The sequence below is a fragment of the Alligator sinensis genome, unplaced genomic scaffold (assembly GCF_000455745.1).
Source record: "Alligator sinensis unplaced genomic scaffold, ASM45574v1 scaffold1003_1, whole genome shotgun sequence".
Taxonomy (NCBI): Eukaryota; Metazoa; Chordata; order Crocodylia; family Alligatoridae; genus Alligator; species Alligator sinensis.
The window spans coordinates 309,758-329,441 of record NW_005842557.1 but is presented as its reverse complement, the minus strand read 5'-3'; the positions used below and the strand labels follow the sequence as shown (position 1 = coordinate 329,441).

The 19,684-nt window shown below is 41.9% G+C and overlaps 1 protein-coding gene across 6 annotated transcripts in view; it reads left to right on the top strand.

Annotated features, from left to right (window-relative positions):
- The window catches only part of COL6A3 (collagen type VI alpha 3 chain), a 122,112-nt gene that overhangs the window by 89,869 nt on the left and 12,559 nt on the right, over positions 1 to 19,684 (top strand). For 4 of the 6 annotated variants that reach the window (XM_006032252.2, XM_014523991.2, XM_014523990.2 and 1 more), the window contains 9 exons: positions 15 to 508; positions 1,849 to 1,948; positions 3,989 to 4,687; positions 7,463 to 7,565; positions 8,796 to 9,028; positions 11,536 to 11,799; positions 14,608 to 14,691; positions 18,939 to 19,109; positions 19,226 to 19,276. In XM_006032252.2, coding sequence (XP_006032314.1) covers positions 15 to 508; positions 1,849 to 1,948; positions 3,989 to 4,687; positions 7,463 to 7,565; positions 8,796 to 9,028; positions 11,536 to 11,799; positions 14,608 to 14,691; positions 18,939 to 19,109; positions 19,226 to 19,276 — 2,199 coding nt within the window. The remainder of the gene's footprint in view (positions 1 to 14; positions 509 to 1,848; positions 1,949 to 3,988; positions 4,688 to 7,462; positions 7,566 to 8,795; positions 9,029 to 11,535; positions 11,800 to 14,607; positions 14,692 to 18,938; positions 19,110 to 19,225; positions 19,277 to 19,684) is intronic. The other 2 variants (XM_014523989.2, XM_006032253.2) reach the window with 2 other exon arrangements.

Sequence of the window (19,684 nt, the reverse complement as noted above, 5' to 3'; positions counted from 1 at the left end):
TGAATTTCCCTCAGGTCCCAAGGAGTGCCCTGTTTACCCAACAGAACTGGCATTTGCTATAGATACCTCTCAAGGCGTCAATAGGGATGTTTTCAACAGAATGAAGCAAGCTGTGCTAAGGGTGGTTAACAATCTGACTATTGCTGAGAGCAACTGCCCACGAGGTGCCCGGGTAGCTCTTGTTACCTACAACAATGAGGTTACCACAGAGATTCGTTTTGCTGACTCCAGAAAGAAATCAAGCCTTATACAACAGCTTCAGAACCTGCAACCAATTCAGACAACAAAGCAACGTAGCCTGGAAACAGCCATGGCTTTTGTAGCCAGAAATACCTTCAAGCGTGCACGCAGTGGTTTTCTTATGAAGAAGGTGGCTGTTTTCTTCAGCAATGGACCAACAAGGGCAACTGCACAACTTAATGATGCTGTGCTGAAACTGTATGATGCTGGAGTTTGGCCTGTATTCCTTACTAACAGAGACGATTCGGTTCTCATAAACGCACTGAAGGTTTGGATTACTAATACCTTATTTATGGCTTTTTCCTTTATGGCCACAATATAGCTCCCAGTAGAGTCAAAAGGCATGTTTCTCTTGATTTTAAGAGGCCCTGGATCACATTTTATTACATATGTGTAGGTTGGAAAAAGACTATATAAGCAAGGATCAGATTTCAACAGTACCAGATTGTTTCACAACACAGTGCATTCTGTGAAAAGATATTATTTAGCTGTATTATAGACCATAGACCAAGAATCCATTTGGTGGGGCACTGTACAAGATGATCCTTGCCCCAAAGAGTTTACAAGTAAAGGGAAAGTATAGGACTGCAAGGCCATGCTTTATGAAATGGCCTTGGTACCATAATGCTGAGCCTCGAAACACCTAACTTGTAGACACCAGGCTCTCACAGTGGAATCCACAGCTGTAAATTAGGCACCTATGGTACATATACAATGCCTGGGAAAAGTTAGGCATAGCAGAGTGTGGATCCAACAAAACCAGCATAGTGAGTGGGGAATAGCATAGTGCTAGTCAGCAGGGAAATACTGAAGATAAGGGTGTACTTTAAATTCACAGGACTTCAGTGCTTTTTCAGTTGTAGTAGAAGGTGTCTCTTTCCATTTAGAATTCACAGCCAGGGTGCCTCTTCAAGGAAGGTGTCTATTCCTATTCTTTTGGAGCCTGAACAAATGATTACTTTTTCTTTAAGACCACAGCCAGATGAGTCAGTGGTTAGAACATGTCTAAAACTCAGTGGTTAGACACTCACCCAGGAAGTAGGAGCCCTGGGTTTAATTTCCTGCCTAAGCTGAGGGGATTTGAACCCATATTTCTCACCACCCAGGGGCATTCTCTAGCCTGTTCTAGGGTGTGTATGGGGGAGCAGGCCAATTTGGAAGGCAAACCAATGTGCAGAAAAAAGAATGCAAGAGGCATTGGACCGAAGAAAAGGAGGGAGCAAGAGTGAACAAGATTCCATAGTGTAGTGATCGCAACAGCCAGGTGATAGCAGGGGTATTTTGTGATTCCAGTGCCTGCTCCCAGTGCTGTTTGTGTATTTTACATTAAATATGCATTAAAACATAACACATCCCTGGAGTAGGGGATGAACTCTGGAATTTCTGCCTAAATTGAAGTTTAATGAGCTAAATTCTTGTTTGGAGCTGGCACCAAACAACATGACTGGGACAGAGTTTAAGACAGACCCAACAAGAGATCCACATTCTTGATTCTGTGCCTTAATCACAAGCTCCCACCTACCCTTAGAGCCTTAAAGTTTACATCTGAAAAATACTGTATAATGAGCCCCATGCCTTTTTTGTTTTTTTGGCTTTTGTCTAAACCAGATCAATAACACAGCAGTGGGACATGCTACTGTCCTTCCGACTGGTGGAGATCAGTTGAATCGAACTATTCAGAGATTACTGAGATGTCATATTTGTTTGGGTAAGGCATTTGATATCTCTTCTCTGTGATTCTGATCAGTTAGGGTCACATTCTTTTTTTGTAGGCCTATGTCATAGATTGTTAGGGGCTGGAAGGGACCTCGCAAGCTCATTGGGTCCAGCCCCCTGCACTAGGCAGGAAAGACAACTGGGGTCCGGTGACCCGAGTGAGGTGACTGTCCAGTCTCCTCTTGAAGATTTCCAAGGTAGGTGATTACACCACCTCAGGAGGGAGTTTATTCCACAGTCTGGACACCCTGACTGTGAAGAAGTTTTTCCTAGAATTGAGCCTGAAGCAGTCTTCCAGGAGTTTGTGGCCATTACTCCTGGTTTTTCCCAAAGGTGCCCTGGTGAACAATTGTTCATTGAGCCTTGATGTATTTCCTTGATGTGGCGGTAAGCTGCTACCAAGTCCCCTCTCAGCCTTTTCTTTTTTTAGGCTGAAGAGGTCCAAGTCCCTCAGCTTTTACTCATATGGCTTACCTTGCAAGTCTCTGATCATATGGGTGGCTCTTCTCTGGACTCTCTCAAGCTTTTACACATCCTTCTTGAAGTGCAGCATCCAGAACTGGATGCAGTACTCCAGTTGCAGTCTCACCAATGCCGAGTAAAGTGGAAGAATCATTTCCTTGGTTTTACATGAGATGCATCAGCTGATGCATGCCAGAATATTGTTTGCCCTGCTGGCTACAGCATCCCACTGATGGCTCATGTTCATGCTATGGTCTATTATTACCCCACAGTCACTTTCAGTCATGGTGCTAGTCGTGGGTGACTGGTGCCTCCTGAGTCTGGGGGGGGCACCCACAGAAGCCGCCAGCAGCGTCAGCAGTGGGGACATAGCTGGCTAGCATCCACAGATGCTGCTGGTGGCATCAGCAGCAGGGGTGGAGCTGGCAAGCTACCGCGGACACCACTGGTGGCATCAGCACTGGGGGCACGTTGAACACCCGCAGATGCCCGTGCCTCCCCCCCACACCAGTTGCCTATGGTGCTAGTCAAATTGACAATAGCCATGTCATTCAATGGGAATGTGCCAGCATGCTATAGCTCTTACACAGTTTAAGATGGGTTACTTTAACATGCATATTTATTTGCTGAACTCTTAGGTTTGAGAGAAATTCAGCATAAAATTGCTTATTACCATTGCATTTTAGAACGGTAGCTCTGCAGCATGAACATTTTTCTGAGCACTCTGAAAATGGCTCACTTCTTTTCCCTGAGATTCAGTCCTCTACTGCCTAGTCCTATTACCAAATTTTGCAGCTGGGCAGAAGCCTGAAGGATCACAGTGGATTCCACAGCAAGAGATTCTCAGATTCTACAGAAATGTGTTCAAGTATTTTAAGATATCTCAAGATGAAATATTGTCTGTATTGTATCACTGATTTGTGCTCAAAGCTCGGGGGCATTTTATGTGATGAGAGTCAAGATTGCAATGTAAAAATATTTAATCTATGCAGTATATAAACATAGTACAGATACAGAGGATACAGAGAAATGTAATTTGATCATATTACTCTGTAGCTATGTGATCTAATCAAGCTTTTTCTTTTAAAATCAATTCACTTGCACGTAGTGATATGAATGCCAATGGTATGGAAACAAAGGCCAGATTATTACTTGATTTGCCTTTAGAGCAAAACAGGGGGCAGGTAGTAAAGTGGTTAAAGTAACTTATGTTAGCTCCAACTTCTAACCTCTCTCCAAACTCTTACTGAAGGTCATCACCAGTGACATAGACTCAGGAATTACATATGACTAGATGTGATGCTGACCATAGCACTCCATCTGAGCTGTTGGTTACAGAAACTGGTGTGTGCCTTAACCATAGTAGTCTGTTGGGCTACCAACACTTGGTAGACCTTTGACCTGTTTGTTCACATAGCAAAACTATGTAATTCTCAGGTAAATTATCAAAATATTCTATAGGAAACCATCTTTGTATTGGTTTAGTCTCATCAGACAATGGGTTGTAATTATGTCAAGGAATTATATTCTTAAGGATTTACATATTAAACACCATGTGTTTTTTTCCCAGATACATGTGATCCTGATACTGACTGTGAACCTGTTGTTCGAAGGACTAGTGTCAGAGACAAAAGAGCAGCCTCTACAGATGTAGACACTGACATGGCATTCATCATAGATAGCTCTGAAAGCACAACTCCTCTCCAGTTTAGTGAGATAAAAAAGTATATTTCCCATATAGTAAGACACATGGTAATCAGCTCTGATCCAAAGGCATCACAGCACCATGCAAGAGTAGCAGTTCTCCAACATGCTCCCTATGAGTATGAAACAAACACAAGCTCATCACCAGTGGAAGTAGCATTGTCACTAACAGATTATGGATCCAAAGATAAAATCACTAATTTTATTCAGAATCAAATGACTCAGTTACATGGCACAAGGGCTCTGGGAAGTGCAATTGAATACACAATAGCACAAGTTTTTGAAAGTTCACCTAACCCAAGAGATCTGAAAGTCATAGTTTTGATGATGACTGGAAAAGTTAACAAAGAAGAACTTGACTATCTTCAAAGAGTTGTTGTACATGCTAAATGCAAAGGATATTTCTTTGTTGTGATGGGGATTGGGAAGAGGGTGAACGTCAAGAACATCTACAGCTTGGCTAGTGAGCCAAATGATGTGTTCTTCAAACTAGTTGATAAGCCATCTGAGTTGCAGGAAGATTCCTTACTGCGTTTCGGGAGACTGTTACCATCTTTTATAAGCAGTAAGTATAACATCATGCAGCACAAGCATGGGAAAGTGGCAATATGAATCTTTAATATTATAGTGTAACATGAGGATGGGGAAAGCAAGAAAGTAAAGGAAAACAGCAGTTGCTGGGATACCATTCTTGTTCACTAATCTGACATTTTAACTAGAGAAAAGCTAAAAGCCCAAAGCTTAAATCTGAAGATCCAGGAATGGTACAAAAATTTGGCTCTGAAATAAGATAATCTAACTGGCCTGAATCATAATGGAAGATTTATGAAACCCTAACCTTAAACTCTGGAGCTCCTGGGAAGTCTGGATTTCAATTTGACCTGAACCTCAGAGACAGAACAAATTATAGAAATGTTTATCCTTTTATTTTGCATTTGCAAATTAATTCCCTAAGGGAAGAGTTCTGTGTTGGCTGCTTTCTGCAGTGCAAAATCTTTATTCATATGAATGCTTGCAAAGTCATTGTAAAGCAGTGAATCACAGAGATTGGAGAGATACTCAAGGACTTGATTCATAGATTCATAGATTTCTAGAGTTGGAAGGGACCTGTTAGATCATTGGGTCCAACCCCAGGCAGGAAAGAGCACTGGGGTTATGCCTGTCTAATCTCCACTTCAACACCTCCAAGGTAGGGGAAAGCACCACCTCCCTTGGAAGCCCATTCCATATTTTGGCAACCCTTACCGTAAAGAAGTTCTTCCTTATGTCCAATCTAAATCTGTTCTCCTTCAGTCTGTGGCCATTATTTCTGGTAACCCCGAGGGGCGCCCTGGTAAACAGAGTGTCCCTTATTCCCTGCTGGCCCCATGTAATGAGTTTGTAGGCAGCCACAAGATCGCCTCTCAGCCTTCTCTTGCAGAGGCTGAAGAGATTCAGATCCCTCAGTCTGTCTTCATAGGGTCTTACCTGCAGGCCCTCAACCATATGAGTAGCCCTTCTCTGAACCCTCTCAATGTTATCCACATCCCTCTTGAAGTACGGCACCCAAAACTGGATGCAGTACTCCATCTGCGGCTTCACCAATGCCACATAGAGGGTAATTATCACTTCCCTAGACCTGCTCATAATATTTCTGCTGATGCAAGAAAGAGTGTGGTTAGCCCTGCTTATTACCTTGTTTTGAATTTGATTTGAATGCTTTTCTTGTCTTTGCTGTCCTACAGATGCTAAAGACTCCCTAGGAGTTTGTCCTTCTTAACCCCACCACAACACCCTGCCAGCTTGCCCAAACAAGGGCTTACAGTTTTCAGAGCTTAATTGTTCAGGTCTAAGAATTCTGGTAGCCAGAAATACAAATCATACTCATTATTTCAGCTCTCTGTTATGCAGAAAGAGGATAACTTTGTTCCATGTGGTTTACTTTGAATATCTCCCCCTGAGATTACTTTGAATATCTCCCCCTGAGACAATATCTTGAAAAATATTGTTCTCTTGCTAGAAAAAACATCCAACAACTTTGAGGTCAGTTGAGCCAGACCCCTAGGTACTGCAGGCTGTCATAGGTCCCATGACCTCAGTAGAATGATGACAATTTATGCAAACTCAGGTTCTGGACCACTGAGAAAAGATTTGGGCCCTTTGGTAGACCACTGGTTCTATCATGAGAATATCTCTTGCTATAGGCGATGGATTAGTGCTGACAGTGGGGGAGCAGGGGGCATAACTCCACACTGCTGCAGCCACCTCCACTGTTATTGGGCATTGGATCCAGCTGGGCTGCAGCACCATGTCCCACCACTGGCACAGAAATTGTGCCGCTGCCATCCCCACTGCTGCCGGGCCATGGCTCCAGCCAGGCTTCAGCCCCATGCCGTGCACCCCACCGTCGGCACAGAAATCTGGGGAGGCACATACCCCTCCATGACCCCCTGACATGTCACCTGTGCCTCTTGCTATTCATGACATTCATCACAGCAGTTTCTTTTTCCTGCAATGTAGGATAGTTCCAATGCAATACGTGAAGCAAGCCAGTGGGGTTCCTCCAGAAGGATCCATGGCTCCAAGCAACAACTTGGCACCTGGGAATAAAACATAAATTAAGACCCTGCAGTTTCATTACCCTATTTACTGCAGGAAGGAGGCTGAAAAACTGTAAATTGTTTAAAAAATATCAGCTGTTCAGTGCTATCTTTATTTTGGGTTTTAAGTGCAACAAGGATTAGACTAGTAGCTCTCAACCTTTTTGGGCTTGAGGCACCCCTCATTGGACTTGAGGCACTCCTCCATAGCTTTCATGATCTGAATGGCACCCAATTTCAAAAATGAATTTATATATAACAGTCCTTACCTTCTTACACAGGGGCTGGGCAGTAGGGGTGGGGCATTGTCCAGGCAGGGACAAACCTGATCTTGGATTATCTGTTTATCTCCTCACACCTCACTTATTTCCTTGCACCCTGAAAAAGATCTGGTGGCAACCCAGAGTACCCCAGTCCCCTACCTGAGAATCACAGGATTAGATACTATCTATTATGTTATGTATATTATTGCAGGTTGTCCTGAAATGAATTGCAAACTTATGATCACCCCTAAAGTTTCATACCTCGCAGTAATACATTTACATTTGTAAGCAACAACTTAAATTTTAGTAACCAAATCAAATGAGATCAGAAGTGCCATAAAGCTATTAAGAGTAGAGTCTGACCTCCATTTTATACACAGCTTAGGACCAAAGTGGGATCTGCATTAACACAAAGTAATTGCTTTGCTCATTTGAAGCATTCGCCATTTTTAATACCATTTTAAACAATATTTAATGTTGAGTTGTATTTCTCCCTAGGTGAAAATGCTTTTTACCTGTCTCCAGATGTAAGGAAACAATGTGATTGGTTCCAGGGTGATCAGCCAGCTAAGAACCCTACTAAATTTGGCCAAAAAACAATGTAAGTTCAACCAAATGAGTTCCAATCACTTCCAGTCACTGTCTTTGTATTCCTTGTAAAATTTTGTTGAAACCCTGATATAAGAACTTCCCTAATGTCCTCTAAGTTGCATACAAGTTTGTTAGCCTCTTTTCAGGTTTCCTAGTGCATTATGAAGGGACCGTCTGTTTTTAGATACTTTTCCACTATGGAGTCATGTGTGTTTGGTCATGTTTTGCAGCATATAAAACTATTTTCATTATTCAGTCTACGTTTTCCAGAAATTACTAGTCCCAAGAGGAACACCAAAAATTGAGATGCTCCAAAGTGCGAATTGCTTCTGGAAACAATAATCATAAATTTTAGTCATGATTTGAGAGTTAAACCTTTAAGTGGGGTCAGTAGACTCAAATCTACAAGTTCTCGGTTCGTGAAAATCCCAGTGATTTCCATGATAACTCCAAGTTTGGAGCAAGCAAGATGGGGTCCTTATCTTCCCTATATTTTAATTTATTTGTCTATTAGGGTGTGGACATACACACTTCTGGATGGAGCAGTGTTACAATTATAGCAATATCACTCCATTTGAATCATTCTCAGTTTGTTCAGACATAACAATAAGAACTTAACAGCTGCTGCCCTTTTGAAGAGCCTCCAAATGGATGTGTATCCACACCTCTAGTTGTCCTTCTTTCTGTTCTTTCACTTGTATCACTGTAAATGACCATGAAGATGAGTCTGGTATCAGGTAATATGTATGGTGACAGTTGTTGCATTTTAACATAATCAGCATAATTGGCATAAGCATCGTACCATAGAGTGGCTATGCCAAGATGACTCAATCTGTATTGTGATAAGTGCAGTATATGAACTAAGACCATGAGACAGACAACCAGATGTGCTTGAAAGAGAGAAAGATGAATCTCTTTTCCAAAAAGCGTGTGTGATCTTTTCATATCTATATACCAATCTAAGCAACTACCCACTCCATTTGTAATTTTCCTGCCGCCATAGCCTTAGGGGTGGTCTCTTCCAGTATGACAAGGAAAAGAAACATATTTTAATTTGTGTGTGGGCATGGTATACAGTTCATGGAAGTCCATGGCACGAATTCCATTGATCCCTATGGACTTTAGATCCTCTACCTTCAGAACTATAATTTAACACTAAAGATACTTTTTCCTGATGTGTCTATATGTTATGTTATCTGGAAAAAATATGCCTGTTGATAACTGTTTTTTGTTTAAATAGGTATTTTGCAACCAATGTTACTAAAAACACAAGCGTAGATACAAGTACCGGCACCAGTGCTAGGACCAAAACCAGCAGCGGCAACACCATGGCAGTCACCACTGCACATACCACTGCAGGCACCACATTGGGCACCAAGACCAGCATTACAGCAACTACCACTACCACTACTGCCACCACCACCACCACCACCACTGCAAGTGGCACTGCACGCCCTCAGAAAAAAGCAGCAGGTGGGTACAGGAATAATCATGCCTCCCGTTCTTAAAGCCATGGTTTGGGATTTGAGCAATGACATTTTGAATTCATGTCTCAAATACTGGGAAATAAGTCAGCAAACACTTTCCTGTCTGCTTCACCTCCACTCTCCCAAATCATTTCTGCCCTCCTCATCTCCTGCCCCTCCACCTACCAGAGGCATGAGACCACAGGCCCTCCCATGAGATTTTTGAAAAGGAGGTGCACATGATGTGGTGCCTCATCACATATAACACAGCACATTTTTCTCCAGATAAAAAAGAAACTAGAATCTGTACTACTATGCCAAGGGTATAGGGCTGTATTATTAATTTGAGATTGAAGCAAAAACAAATATAACTTTATTGGAATGAGTTACAAACAGTCTGCAGGGCTGTGAAATAGGAGCTACCAGCAGCAGCTAAAAGAGTAGAATTGAAAAAGAAAGGCTAGTTTGATTAGTGGAACATCAACACTATTAAAAAGGAGAGCAGATATTTAACACCTGTGGAATGAAGAGTTCAGAAGGAATTAGGTAGATTTTAATGACCCATGAATTGAATTGATACTGTCACTGCTGCCTGAACAGGAATGCTGCTGCCACTGCCAAACCATTTGTTTTAAACTTTGGGTGGATCAGCAATCAAAGGGGGCTGCAACTCCACCACTTCACCCTCCCCCCTACCAAGGTGGGTGCTCTAAAAGACCCAAGGTGAAGTGGATAGAAGAGCACTTTTACATTGCCTCTGCTCCCCCCAACTTAGGGAGGATAATAGAGCAACTGCCCCTTGGAGACAGGGGCCTGCAGAGCTGCACCGATGTTGCAGCACTACTGTATGGTGGGGGAAAAGCAGACCTGCAGGATGCAGCAGCTCCCTGCTGTGCCCCTTCCCTGGAGAATGTGTAGCCTGGTAATTCTGAAATGTTCCTGTTGGGAAGCATGGCAGGGGGCTGCACATCTGTCCATGGCTGAAACGCTCCATTTTGGAATTGCTTCAGAGTGCAGCTGCACTTTGGAATGCTTCAAGTGTTACACCTGTCTCCACTCAGAGAGGCCATGTTTACATGTCTGCGCTGTCAGCAGAGTTAGGCCGCTTATGGCTGTGAAAAGATCACACCCGGTAGCCACTACTTCAGCATTGGCAAAATCCCCAATATAGACACAGCTCTGGCATCAGAAAGTGCCTTCTGTCAGCAAATCTTCTGTCCTTTGGGTGCCAGAGCTGGTGTAGCTCTGGCACCCAAAAAACTCCTCCTTCCAGCAGAGCTGCATCCACTCCAACTGCCCTAGCTACTATAGAAATGCCACCAGAATTAAAGCCAAAGGCCTTGGGGGTTGTGTGGCTCTCCCTGAATCAGAAACCAGACAATATTTACACAAAGCCTGGCCCAAAGATATTGCATATACTTAAGTGCCTTGTTGGTTTAGAGTGGTTTCAGAATAGTCAGTATGGTGATCTACTTGTAGACAGTCCAGCCTTCTGATATTGAGTCATAGGCTGGAGTAAAGTCATTGTCTTTAATATCTTTAACGTAACATTACCTTAGAGCTAAATTTGACTCAAGGTGGTTAATTGCAGCTGCTGTGCAGGATCATTTATCTTTTCAGTTCATTATACTGAGAAGTCACAGATTGTGCAAAACAAAGGCAATGCAGACACCCTATATAAGAAAACAAAGTTTCTTTTCCTGTGAGCAGTGCCAACTTTAGCAGAGTTTTAACATAACCTTTGGTCCAGGGGTTTGTACAGCTCTTTAGGAAATGAAACCAACAACAGACACTATATGGCAAAGTGGATGTATGCTAGATCTTTGTAGAGGAACATGCCTCAGTATAAGCATATTGTTATGATTTCATTAGGGGTCAACTTTTTCATCAGTTTGAAGGGAACAAGCAGCATCTGTACACATCACAAGGTTCAATAAGTTTTCAGGCAGCATTTCTCATCCAGTGTTTTATTGCAGTTTTGTCCAGGGCCGGGGAAAAACTTTCATTTAAATTAATTAGGCTCATTTAGACTGTTGCTTGCTCAGTTGCTGTTGTTGGACAGAGACTGGACTAAAATCTTCAGCAGATGTAGTCCAGAGTACCACTATTTTAATGGAGCTATGTCTCTTTACACTGATGATTTGACCCATTGGGTCATACAAATTGGCTGCAGTCTATGGGAAACTTTCAATACATTTAGTTTGAAACAGAACTTTGATTAATCAGGATTATTTGTGGCCTGTGATTGGTCATGGACTGTGATACAGTCACCTAGTATTTGAATATTTGGTCGTTTTAAGGTCTTTCAGGTTAGGCATAAACTGAGACAGCCCAACTACTTAATTCACTTCTGCAACACTTCTTCTTTCTGTAATCTGTTGTAGACAGTGACCATCAACACCTTGATTAACTTTCACATTATCATCCTAAGTAATTGCTGCTTTGAAGCCACCACTGTACTGTTTTTCCTTTGAAGCCTCTTATTATAGTTTCTGTTTTGATTTTGCATTGCAGTTAAAATGGCAAATGAAATCCAGATCACTGACATCACTGGGACCAGTGCTAAGCTCCGCTGGGGAAACCCTGAGCCTCAGTCCTCCTATGTTTTTGACATCACCGTCACATCAGCCCACGACCACTCCCTAGTCCTGAAGCAAAATGTAACTAGCACTGAACAAGTCATTGGAGGCCTCAGAAGTGGGCAGAAATACCATGTAGTAATTATCGGTTATCAAAAATCACAAATCAAACTAAACTACATGGCAACGTTCAGCACAAGTAAGTTGGTTTTATGTACACAAGCAATGAAAAAAACTGTAGAAGGTGGGGCAGGGTAGCACCTTAAAGGCTAACTGATTCAGAGGGGCATGAGATTATGCCAGAAATTTATACTTCTCTGAACTGGTTAGTCTTTAAAGTGCTCTCTCTCACCCTGCTTTTTATCTGAGTTCAAACTAACATATCTAACTACCTCTTTTTTCATCAGTATAAGTTGCATGGGTATCTGAAGTAGACAGACTACCAGTTGCCACAATAGGCACTTCTACCTGTAATAGGAGACAACACATGATATCCATCCATTGTAACTTATGCCATTGTAGTTTCACCCCTGATTATTCCTGGGCTAACATTCACTGAATTCTAGTCACTTACAGTGGGGTAGTGATAAAAGTCATGTGTCACCTTCTCTTTTACACTGGTGGAAGGACAGTTTACACTAAAGTAAATGGATCATGCATTCAAACCCAGCTGAGATGCTAGAAATGTTAAATGGAAGATCTGTGTAAACAATAGAGAGTAAACTGGTGTTAAATGCTAAATATGGCTCACATTCTTCCTTTCAGCTCAGTAGTACAATGTGAATTAGATGTGATCTTTTCAGCAACTATGAGTTATCATGTCAGCTATGTTAAACTGACACAAACTGTAGTGCCTTTATGAGGTATTTGTCTCCTACTTGTATATCTCAAAAGTCTGACACATTGGAGCCCCAATCTAGATTGGGATGGTTAGCTGATTATTATTAACATTAATATGATCAGTGATAATAATACTAGGGAAACAGTATAGATTTAGGCCTTGAGAATAAAAAAATGCTTAAATACACTATTGTTTTCATCACCATTTCTATAGCCTCTTACCTGTCCTACTCTCACCTATTCCATGTGTTCATATGGATGGGATCAAAACATGGTCTAATCCAGGGGTGGCCAACTTGTAGCAGGGGTGCCACAAGTGGCATGGGTAGCCTCTGTGTGTGGTATGCAGCATATCAGGGAGAGAATAGGAAGCACAGTGGCAGATATAGCAGCAAGCACAGGGTTGGGGAGCAGAAAGCAGAGCAGCAGATTGGGCAGGGGAAGGGGATCAAAATGGTACTCAGGGAGGGTCTGGAGCTGATTTGTGGGATGCCTGCGAAAAAGGTGGGCTCACAGTGGCCTAACCCTTTGAAGATTTGAGTCCATGTATACATAACTAGTAGAAAATTACTAAACCCTCTGGCATAGCTGGCAGTTGTTGCTCAATACAAGCCCAGGTTCCTGGCAGGTCAGTTAGAAGGTACAGTGGCAAACTGATGGTAGTTTGCATAGTTCCTGCCAACACTATGCCTGGCTTAGCCCAGTGTTATTAGGGCCTGATCCAATACCAAGTGAAATCAGTGAGAGTCTTTCTATTGACTTCAGTGGATTTGGATCAGGCTTGAAATCTCTTGTGTTCACAAGCAGTAAACTCTCCCACAAAAATGTTAAGTAAAGACATCAACCCAGAGGAGAGAGAGGTGTTTGCACACATTGAATTAGAACCAATGATGCCTAGTTCAGTTATTTCCATACAAGATACACTTAGTGTCAGATCAAAATAAATAGTCTGTGACTGATGCCCATGTGTGCCCATAATTTAAGTAGCAATCCTCCTTGTGGAACTAGTACTATGGGCTTTTGTGGATGGGATGGCTTTCTTCTAGCTAAATAATACTTTTGAATTATTTTTCCCTTACCGCTAAACTACTTTTGGCAAAATCTATTTAATAAAAATATCCACTGCAATGTGCAGAAAAACCTTTCCCAGCAGAATTTACATTCACTGTCCAAGTGCTTCAGTAGACCTGTGTGTCACTGATTACATTCAGTCCAAACATTACTTACAAATCACAAGTATAACTCCAACAACTTTGTAATTACAAAATGCCCTGGGGGGACCAAAACTTCAGCTGATGTCCATTAGCATAGCTCCATTAACACCAATGAAGCAGCAGTCTTACAGCTGAGAATCTAGCCCACTGGGTTGGATCATTTCTTCCCCACCCAAATCCACATGTAGCTCTTCCCCCATCCCACACAGAAAGGAGCAGTTTCAGCCACATTTGTAATTCCACCAACATGGAAAGTGGGTCAACGGCAGCACTGGAAGGGAGAAGGAGTAGGTTGGGCAGGATGCCCTGTGGTGATTTCTTCTCCCCTCCAAGGTTCCTGACAGCAGCTACATCCAGGGACCCTTCTCACTAGTGCCCTTGCAATGTGGCTCTCAGGCCAACCTCTGGGAATTGATAGTGTGGGGGAAGAGCAGCTGTGAAGTTGCAACAGCTCCGTGCAGCTCCAGTTCAGTGCTTAGAGTTTGAGAACTAATTCAAGGGTGCAAGCAAATTCTCCCTTACTTCTAATACAGAATAAAGCAGGCATGTTAACGTTGTTGGTAGAGACTGTGAAATTAAATCAGCTCTGCCACGGTTAACCTGAAATTTATTACTCATTGTCTCAGCTGCAACGAATAAACTTTTCTAACATTTATGTAAACAAGCCCAGATCTGAACATTGTAGTTCATTTTTGCTTTCCCTTTCCATACTGGAACCTGGGCCAACAATTTTGTTTACCAGCTTTTATTCCAGTCCTTGACTGTTTGAACTGATCTGTTTCTGGCTGAGAGGTAGAGTTGTCATTGAGGACTGTAGATTTCTAGTAGGCAAGCAAGATAAAGTAAGGGTTTTGAAAGATGGTTAGGAGGTGTGTTGCCTTTCCTTTCACTGCATACATCATTGCAGGATGTTTTACTTTTGAATGACCATTCCATTTGACTTTACCTTACAGAGAGTCCACCCCAGTCCAAGGCAGCTTCAATAGCAACTGCCAACCTCCTGGTGAACACCGAGCCTTTGGAAGTCCCAGAAACCGGTAAGTGACAATGCAACAAGAATCACTGAAACAGGAAGTTTTGATGTCTTGGCTAGATTCTCGGCTAGAATCTGCTGCAATTCTACTGAAGTTAGTGACTTAAGTGGGCCTTGAATTAGACATTACTGTAAATGGGAGTTGCTCCATTGGAATCAATGAACTATGATAATTTCTACCAGCTGAAGAGCTGGCCCTTTATTTTTGTCAGGATATAAATAATTTACTTAGGTAGTTAAGGTGCTAAGAGCTGGAAAGTTTATCTTCCCTTATGGCCACATTCTGCTGTCCAACCTCTGAATGCTGCATTGTACTTTATGCAATCCTATTGATTTTGATGGAATTGGATAGGGAGTGAGGTGCTACTCCATGGACCTGAGACAAAGCCTGCTCATGTCACTGATTTGAATTCCATCAATTTCAGTGAGGCTTTGCATCAGGGCTCATGAAAATAAGGCTGGCAGCATCTGATCCTTCAGTAGAGGCTAAGAGCTGCCCAGTTAGCTGCTCTGCACGTCTCTCAACAATCTGCTCCCTGGCAGGAGCTGTAAGGAATGCTTTGTGCTCCTGACATTCCTCATTGTACTTGGGTCCTGTTTTTGGAAGGGGGTGAACTGCCCAGGGACTGAGCATCATCAGCAACATCATCAGGTGCTTATTTCATATGGTATCTTTTGGTGGGAGTCAGGTCACCAATCTCCATTCCACAGTGTAACAAAAAACTGTACCCACAATCCTGTTATTTACTAGGCAGACAATGGTAAAATATTTCCAGGGCATCCAAAAAGAATAGTCACATGATATTTTACAAATGTGCAGTAATGCAACTGATTTATTGGGTTTTCCTTATATTGCACCTCCATTGCCAGACCATCCTCCCACTAATTTCTTCCCACCCTTCTTTATTGTAATAAACAATTCATGAGCAAGCAGTTCATGAGCAAGCAGTCCACCCTGCTTTATTGTAATAAGCAATTCATGGAACCCCACTCAGTGATTAACAGTTTGTTTATTACCATTCATTGTTAACATGTAATCATTATAGCAGTTAACATCTTCTCCATTGTGTTTTCATTGGCCATAGAGACCTTCTATTAACCCCACCAAAAGCATGCAAAAAGGGCTTATTTTAATGTTTTGTTTATTTTAAAGCCTTGTCTTTACCGTAACATTATTTTTGTTGTAAACAGATTCTATACTTTTGAGAGTTACAAATGTATGAACAGGCAAGATTTCTACAGCATTGTAGGGGATGAGGAGATTCAGACACCCAGCTCTTACTTGTTCCCTGTGGGAATCAAACAACTTTAATGACAATCCACATGCCGCATTGATTTCAAGGGATTTGTACGGGGGCCTGTCTATGGGTGCCTGTGTATATTGGTATATGTGTCCCTGTGTATCTGAGACACAGCTAAGACAATCATGGAAGACAATCATCCTCGACTGCGAGGGATTGCCAAAGAATGAGTGCAAACCATGGTAGAATTAAACAGTTTTCTGGAAACCAAGTTTAGGGTTCTTCAAGTGATCTATAAACTACTAAAGAAAATTACATGTCCTGACAGTTTTAAGGTGCTTTGAGGCAGTGACATTTCTATGAGCTCTGAAAAAGCATGACTAGCTTTCCTAGAGTTGATATAGGCATAGAAGGGAAATCTTATTACTGGCTCAGTGTGTGTAACTGTCATTACATCTAAACTGTACTGTTCAGCAACACCACTTTGAACTTGTTGGCTCCAGACCAGGAACATTTCACTTCTGTGCTTTTTTGGACAGCATATCATTGCTGGGATTTGCTGCAGTACACCAAATGGTTTTTTCAATGTCCCTTTTTCATTTGATACATGTCACCATGTGCACTTGTTTCATTTTCATTGTCCATTATGTGTGTTCTAATAGTTCCATTCTGTGCATTATTGACCTCTGCTCTTCTCCCCACCACCATGTGCCATTCTACATCTGCAGTGCCCTTGCCAACGTGCGAGGGTGCTTGTTCTTGTCTGTATGTTTAACCCTTGTTTTTCAGCTCTTCAGAAACAGCCTTACAAGATGCATGTCATACTGAGTCCATTTGTCCAAATTTAACTTCACAGGTTGTACACCACACTGTAGGAACTCTTAGGGGTTGATGTGAAGAACAAAGCAGCATCAAAATACATTAAGCTGTCGTACTGTATGTATTTTAGCAGGCATATGTGAATGTGGAATACAGGATCATAGGAACAGGAAATATATGTTGTGTACACTGAGACTTTTGCTGTGAGTGCTTTGGTCCCAGAAAAGGAAGAGTCTCTAGTAGCTAGCAATCTGGTAGAAACATACCACTTTATAAACAATTCATGGGATGGCATTGCTTATCTGGATTGTTTCAACATGCATACAACATAAAACAGAATGCTCTTCTTGGAAAACACTGCTTAACATAAACTTTCCTTCAAACCTTTGCGGCAGACATCTGACTTGGATAAGAAGCATGCGTTTAAAAGTTCTAACATGTCACGCAGTAAAAGCTGAACGCTGCAGTCCTTATATAGACAAAAACTGCTATTAATGAATAGGGGCTGAGGAAGAGCTGTAGGATATAGTCCCAAAATATTAGTTTCAGGATCACAAGTGAAATACTCTAGTCTGTATTAATTTAAATGAGACCTGAAAACAGTGGGTGCCTATACTTGTATTTCAATGTGTTCACTTAGAAAACTCAGGCACTGCTGTAGCATCATGTGTGTAAGCCCCTGTGGGTTTAAAAATGACCATTGGGGTGCTTTAACTAAAGCTTGTTGAATGATTTTTAGTTAAAGTGTCTTGTGGCCATTTTTAAATGTGCAAGGGCTTAAAACACATTATGCTGCGGTGTTTTAATTGTAGCAGCTGTCCAGAAACTGCTTTAAATTAAAATGCCATCTCTGCCACCATTGAGCAGGTGTATAGGCACCCAGTGAGAGCACTTAAAAAGTGTTTTAAAACCAAAATTCACCCAAGTTGAACAGTTTTTTAACTGGTAGGATCTGGGCACACATAAGAATAGTCTCTGACTTCAGGAGGATGTTTCTGTGTAAATAGCAGCTCCTCAGAGGTTCATAATCTGGTCTTTAGTAAGCAAACATCCCTAATTGTGGCAGGTGTGGGCATGCCATCCACTTTAGCTAGGTGTTAAACTATGAAACCATATTGTAGAACATGTATTACTAAGTACCAAGTATGGCTCAGTGGTAGATAAATTATGTAGCAATTACATTGTTGCTTTCATTTAAGTAATTACTTAGGGTGAAAATTATGGGCCAAGCTGTGCAGTCCTTACATGAGCTAAGAAGAGCCAGTGTCCAGGAGCACTCCCCTTTTTCTTTGTCAGCGCTCACTGAGTCAGGTTCTACTTTCTATGAGGGAGGCCCAATATGGATTTGGAGATGCAGTGGTCGAGTGCGATGCTTGTTGAGGGATTTCTCACTGCACTCATACATAAAGGAGTGATATTATGGCTGTTAAAGCTTTGTGAGTGCATGAATTGAGGAGGGCATGTCTAGCAGTGATTGCAGTATTATACAATCCAAAAGGAGCTAACTTGATCAGGACATGAATATGGGAAAATCCTGACCTCTGGAAGCACCTCTAGCCAGTGCCAAGGCAGCACACCCTTTACCTTTTCAACAGGTATAGCTAGTATCATTTTGTGCTGGGCTTCCTCAGAAATTATTATGGTATTATACCATATGCAGTCATGATGCTTGTCCTTACCTCTGCTTGGTAAGGGCAGCTCCGTGCACTCTGGCCTATAACTGAGCCTTCACAGGTAAGATAAATCCCTCTGAAACCTAACCTGGATTTGGAGAAGCAGTGAAATTTGGTGGAGGGAGGAGGGGAGGGGAAATGGGAAGAAGTGCTTTATTTGTGGAATCACAGAAAAGTGATGTGTCACAAGTTTCACGTGGGCCATGTAATATTTTACGCTGTTCTGGCACACTCACTATGCTCTGTTAGGCACTAGAGGCATGAAGACAGCAAGCCTATGCAAATAAGGCGCATGCACCAGCTGCTTAGCATGTTTAATTTAGTGGGATCAGTGCAAAGTACGTGCAGATGCTATTCTGTGGTACGAGCCACAAGCAGGGTTCAGCTCAGGCTCACAACAGTTCTATTTATGACGTTTTTAAAAGCTTGACTTCTCTTTGTTTGCTGTTTGGCTTTTCAGCTTTTAACCCTTTCAGAGTCATTTAACCTTTGCACATTTTGAAATTCAAATTTGACAGATCCTTGCTTGCTGGATTTTGACATGGGCACTCAGTGCAAGGAGTATCAGGTTATGTGGTTCTTTGACTACAAAAACAAGATCTGCACCCAGGTGTGGTATGGTGGGTGTGGCGGTAATGCCAATAGATTTGAGACAGAAGCTGATTGCATTAGCAGATGCTTGAAGCCATGTAAGTACCACGCAGGGTTCATCATTTTGCATTTTATAATACTGTCAAATAAAGTTTCAGATTGGCAAAAAATACTGCTTTAAAAACAACGCCCAACACACTTTTCCCCCCTACAGCAACTGAGAATGCCATGCAGCAACCACCCCTTGAGAACAGATTATTGTCAGGTAAAAGCACAAATAAAGCAGATTCTGTATTTAATCTTTAGATCATTTTATAGCTGTGTCATGGTGTTGAGCACTTCTGCTGCAAGCTTTGCTGTCACGGGACTAGGTCAAATGTAATTGGAATGTATGTCTTCTTTTTTCCTCCCTCCATTGGTTGACTTGAGTAAGATCCCATCACATGCTTTGCATGAATATGTTGTCTGCATGGATTGTCTTATACCACAAAATGCAACAGTGATGCAGTTTGAACATGGTTGTCTCAAAATGGTGCACTTTATTTCATGTTAAGCATGTGCTCACTAAATTAGAGAAGTACTATCAGCAGGTAACCCATGTTATCACTCTGTAACTAACATGTCATTGTCTAGTTGGATGTTTTTTCCTCTTAAATATTTCAGTAGACAAGTA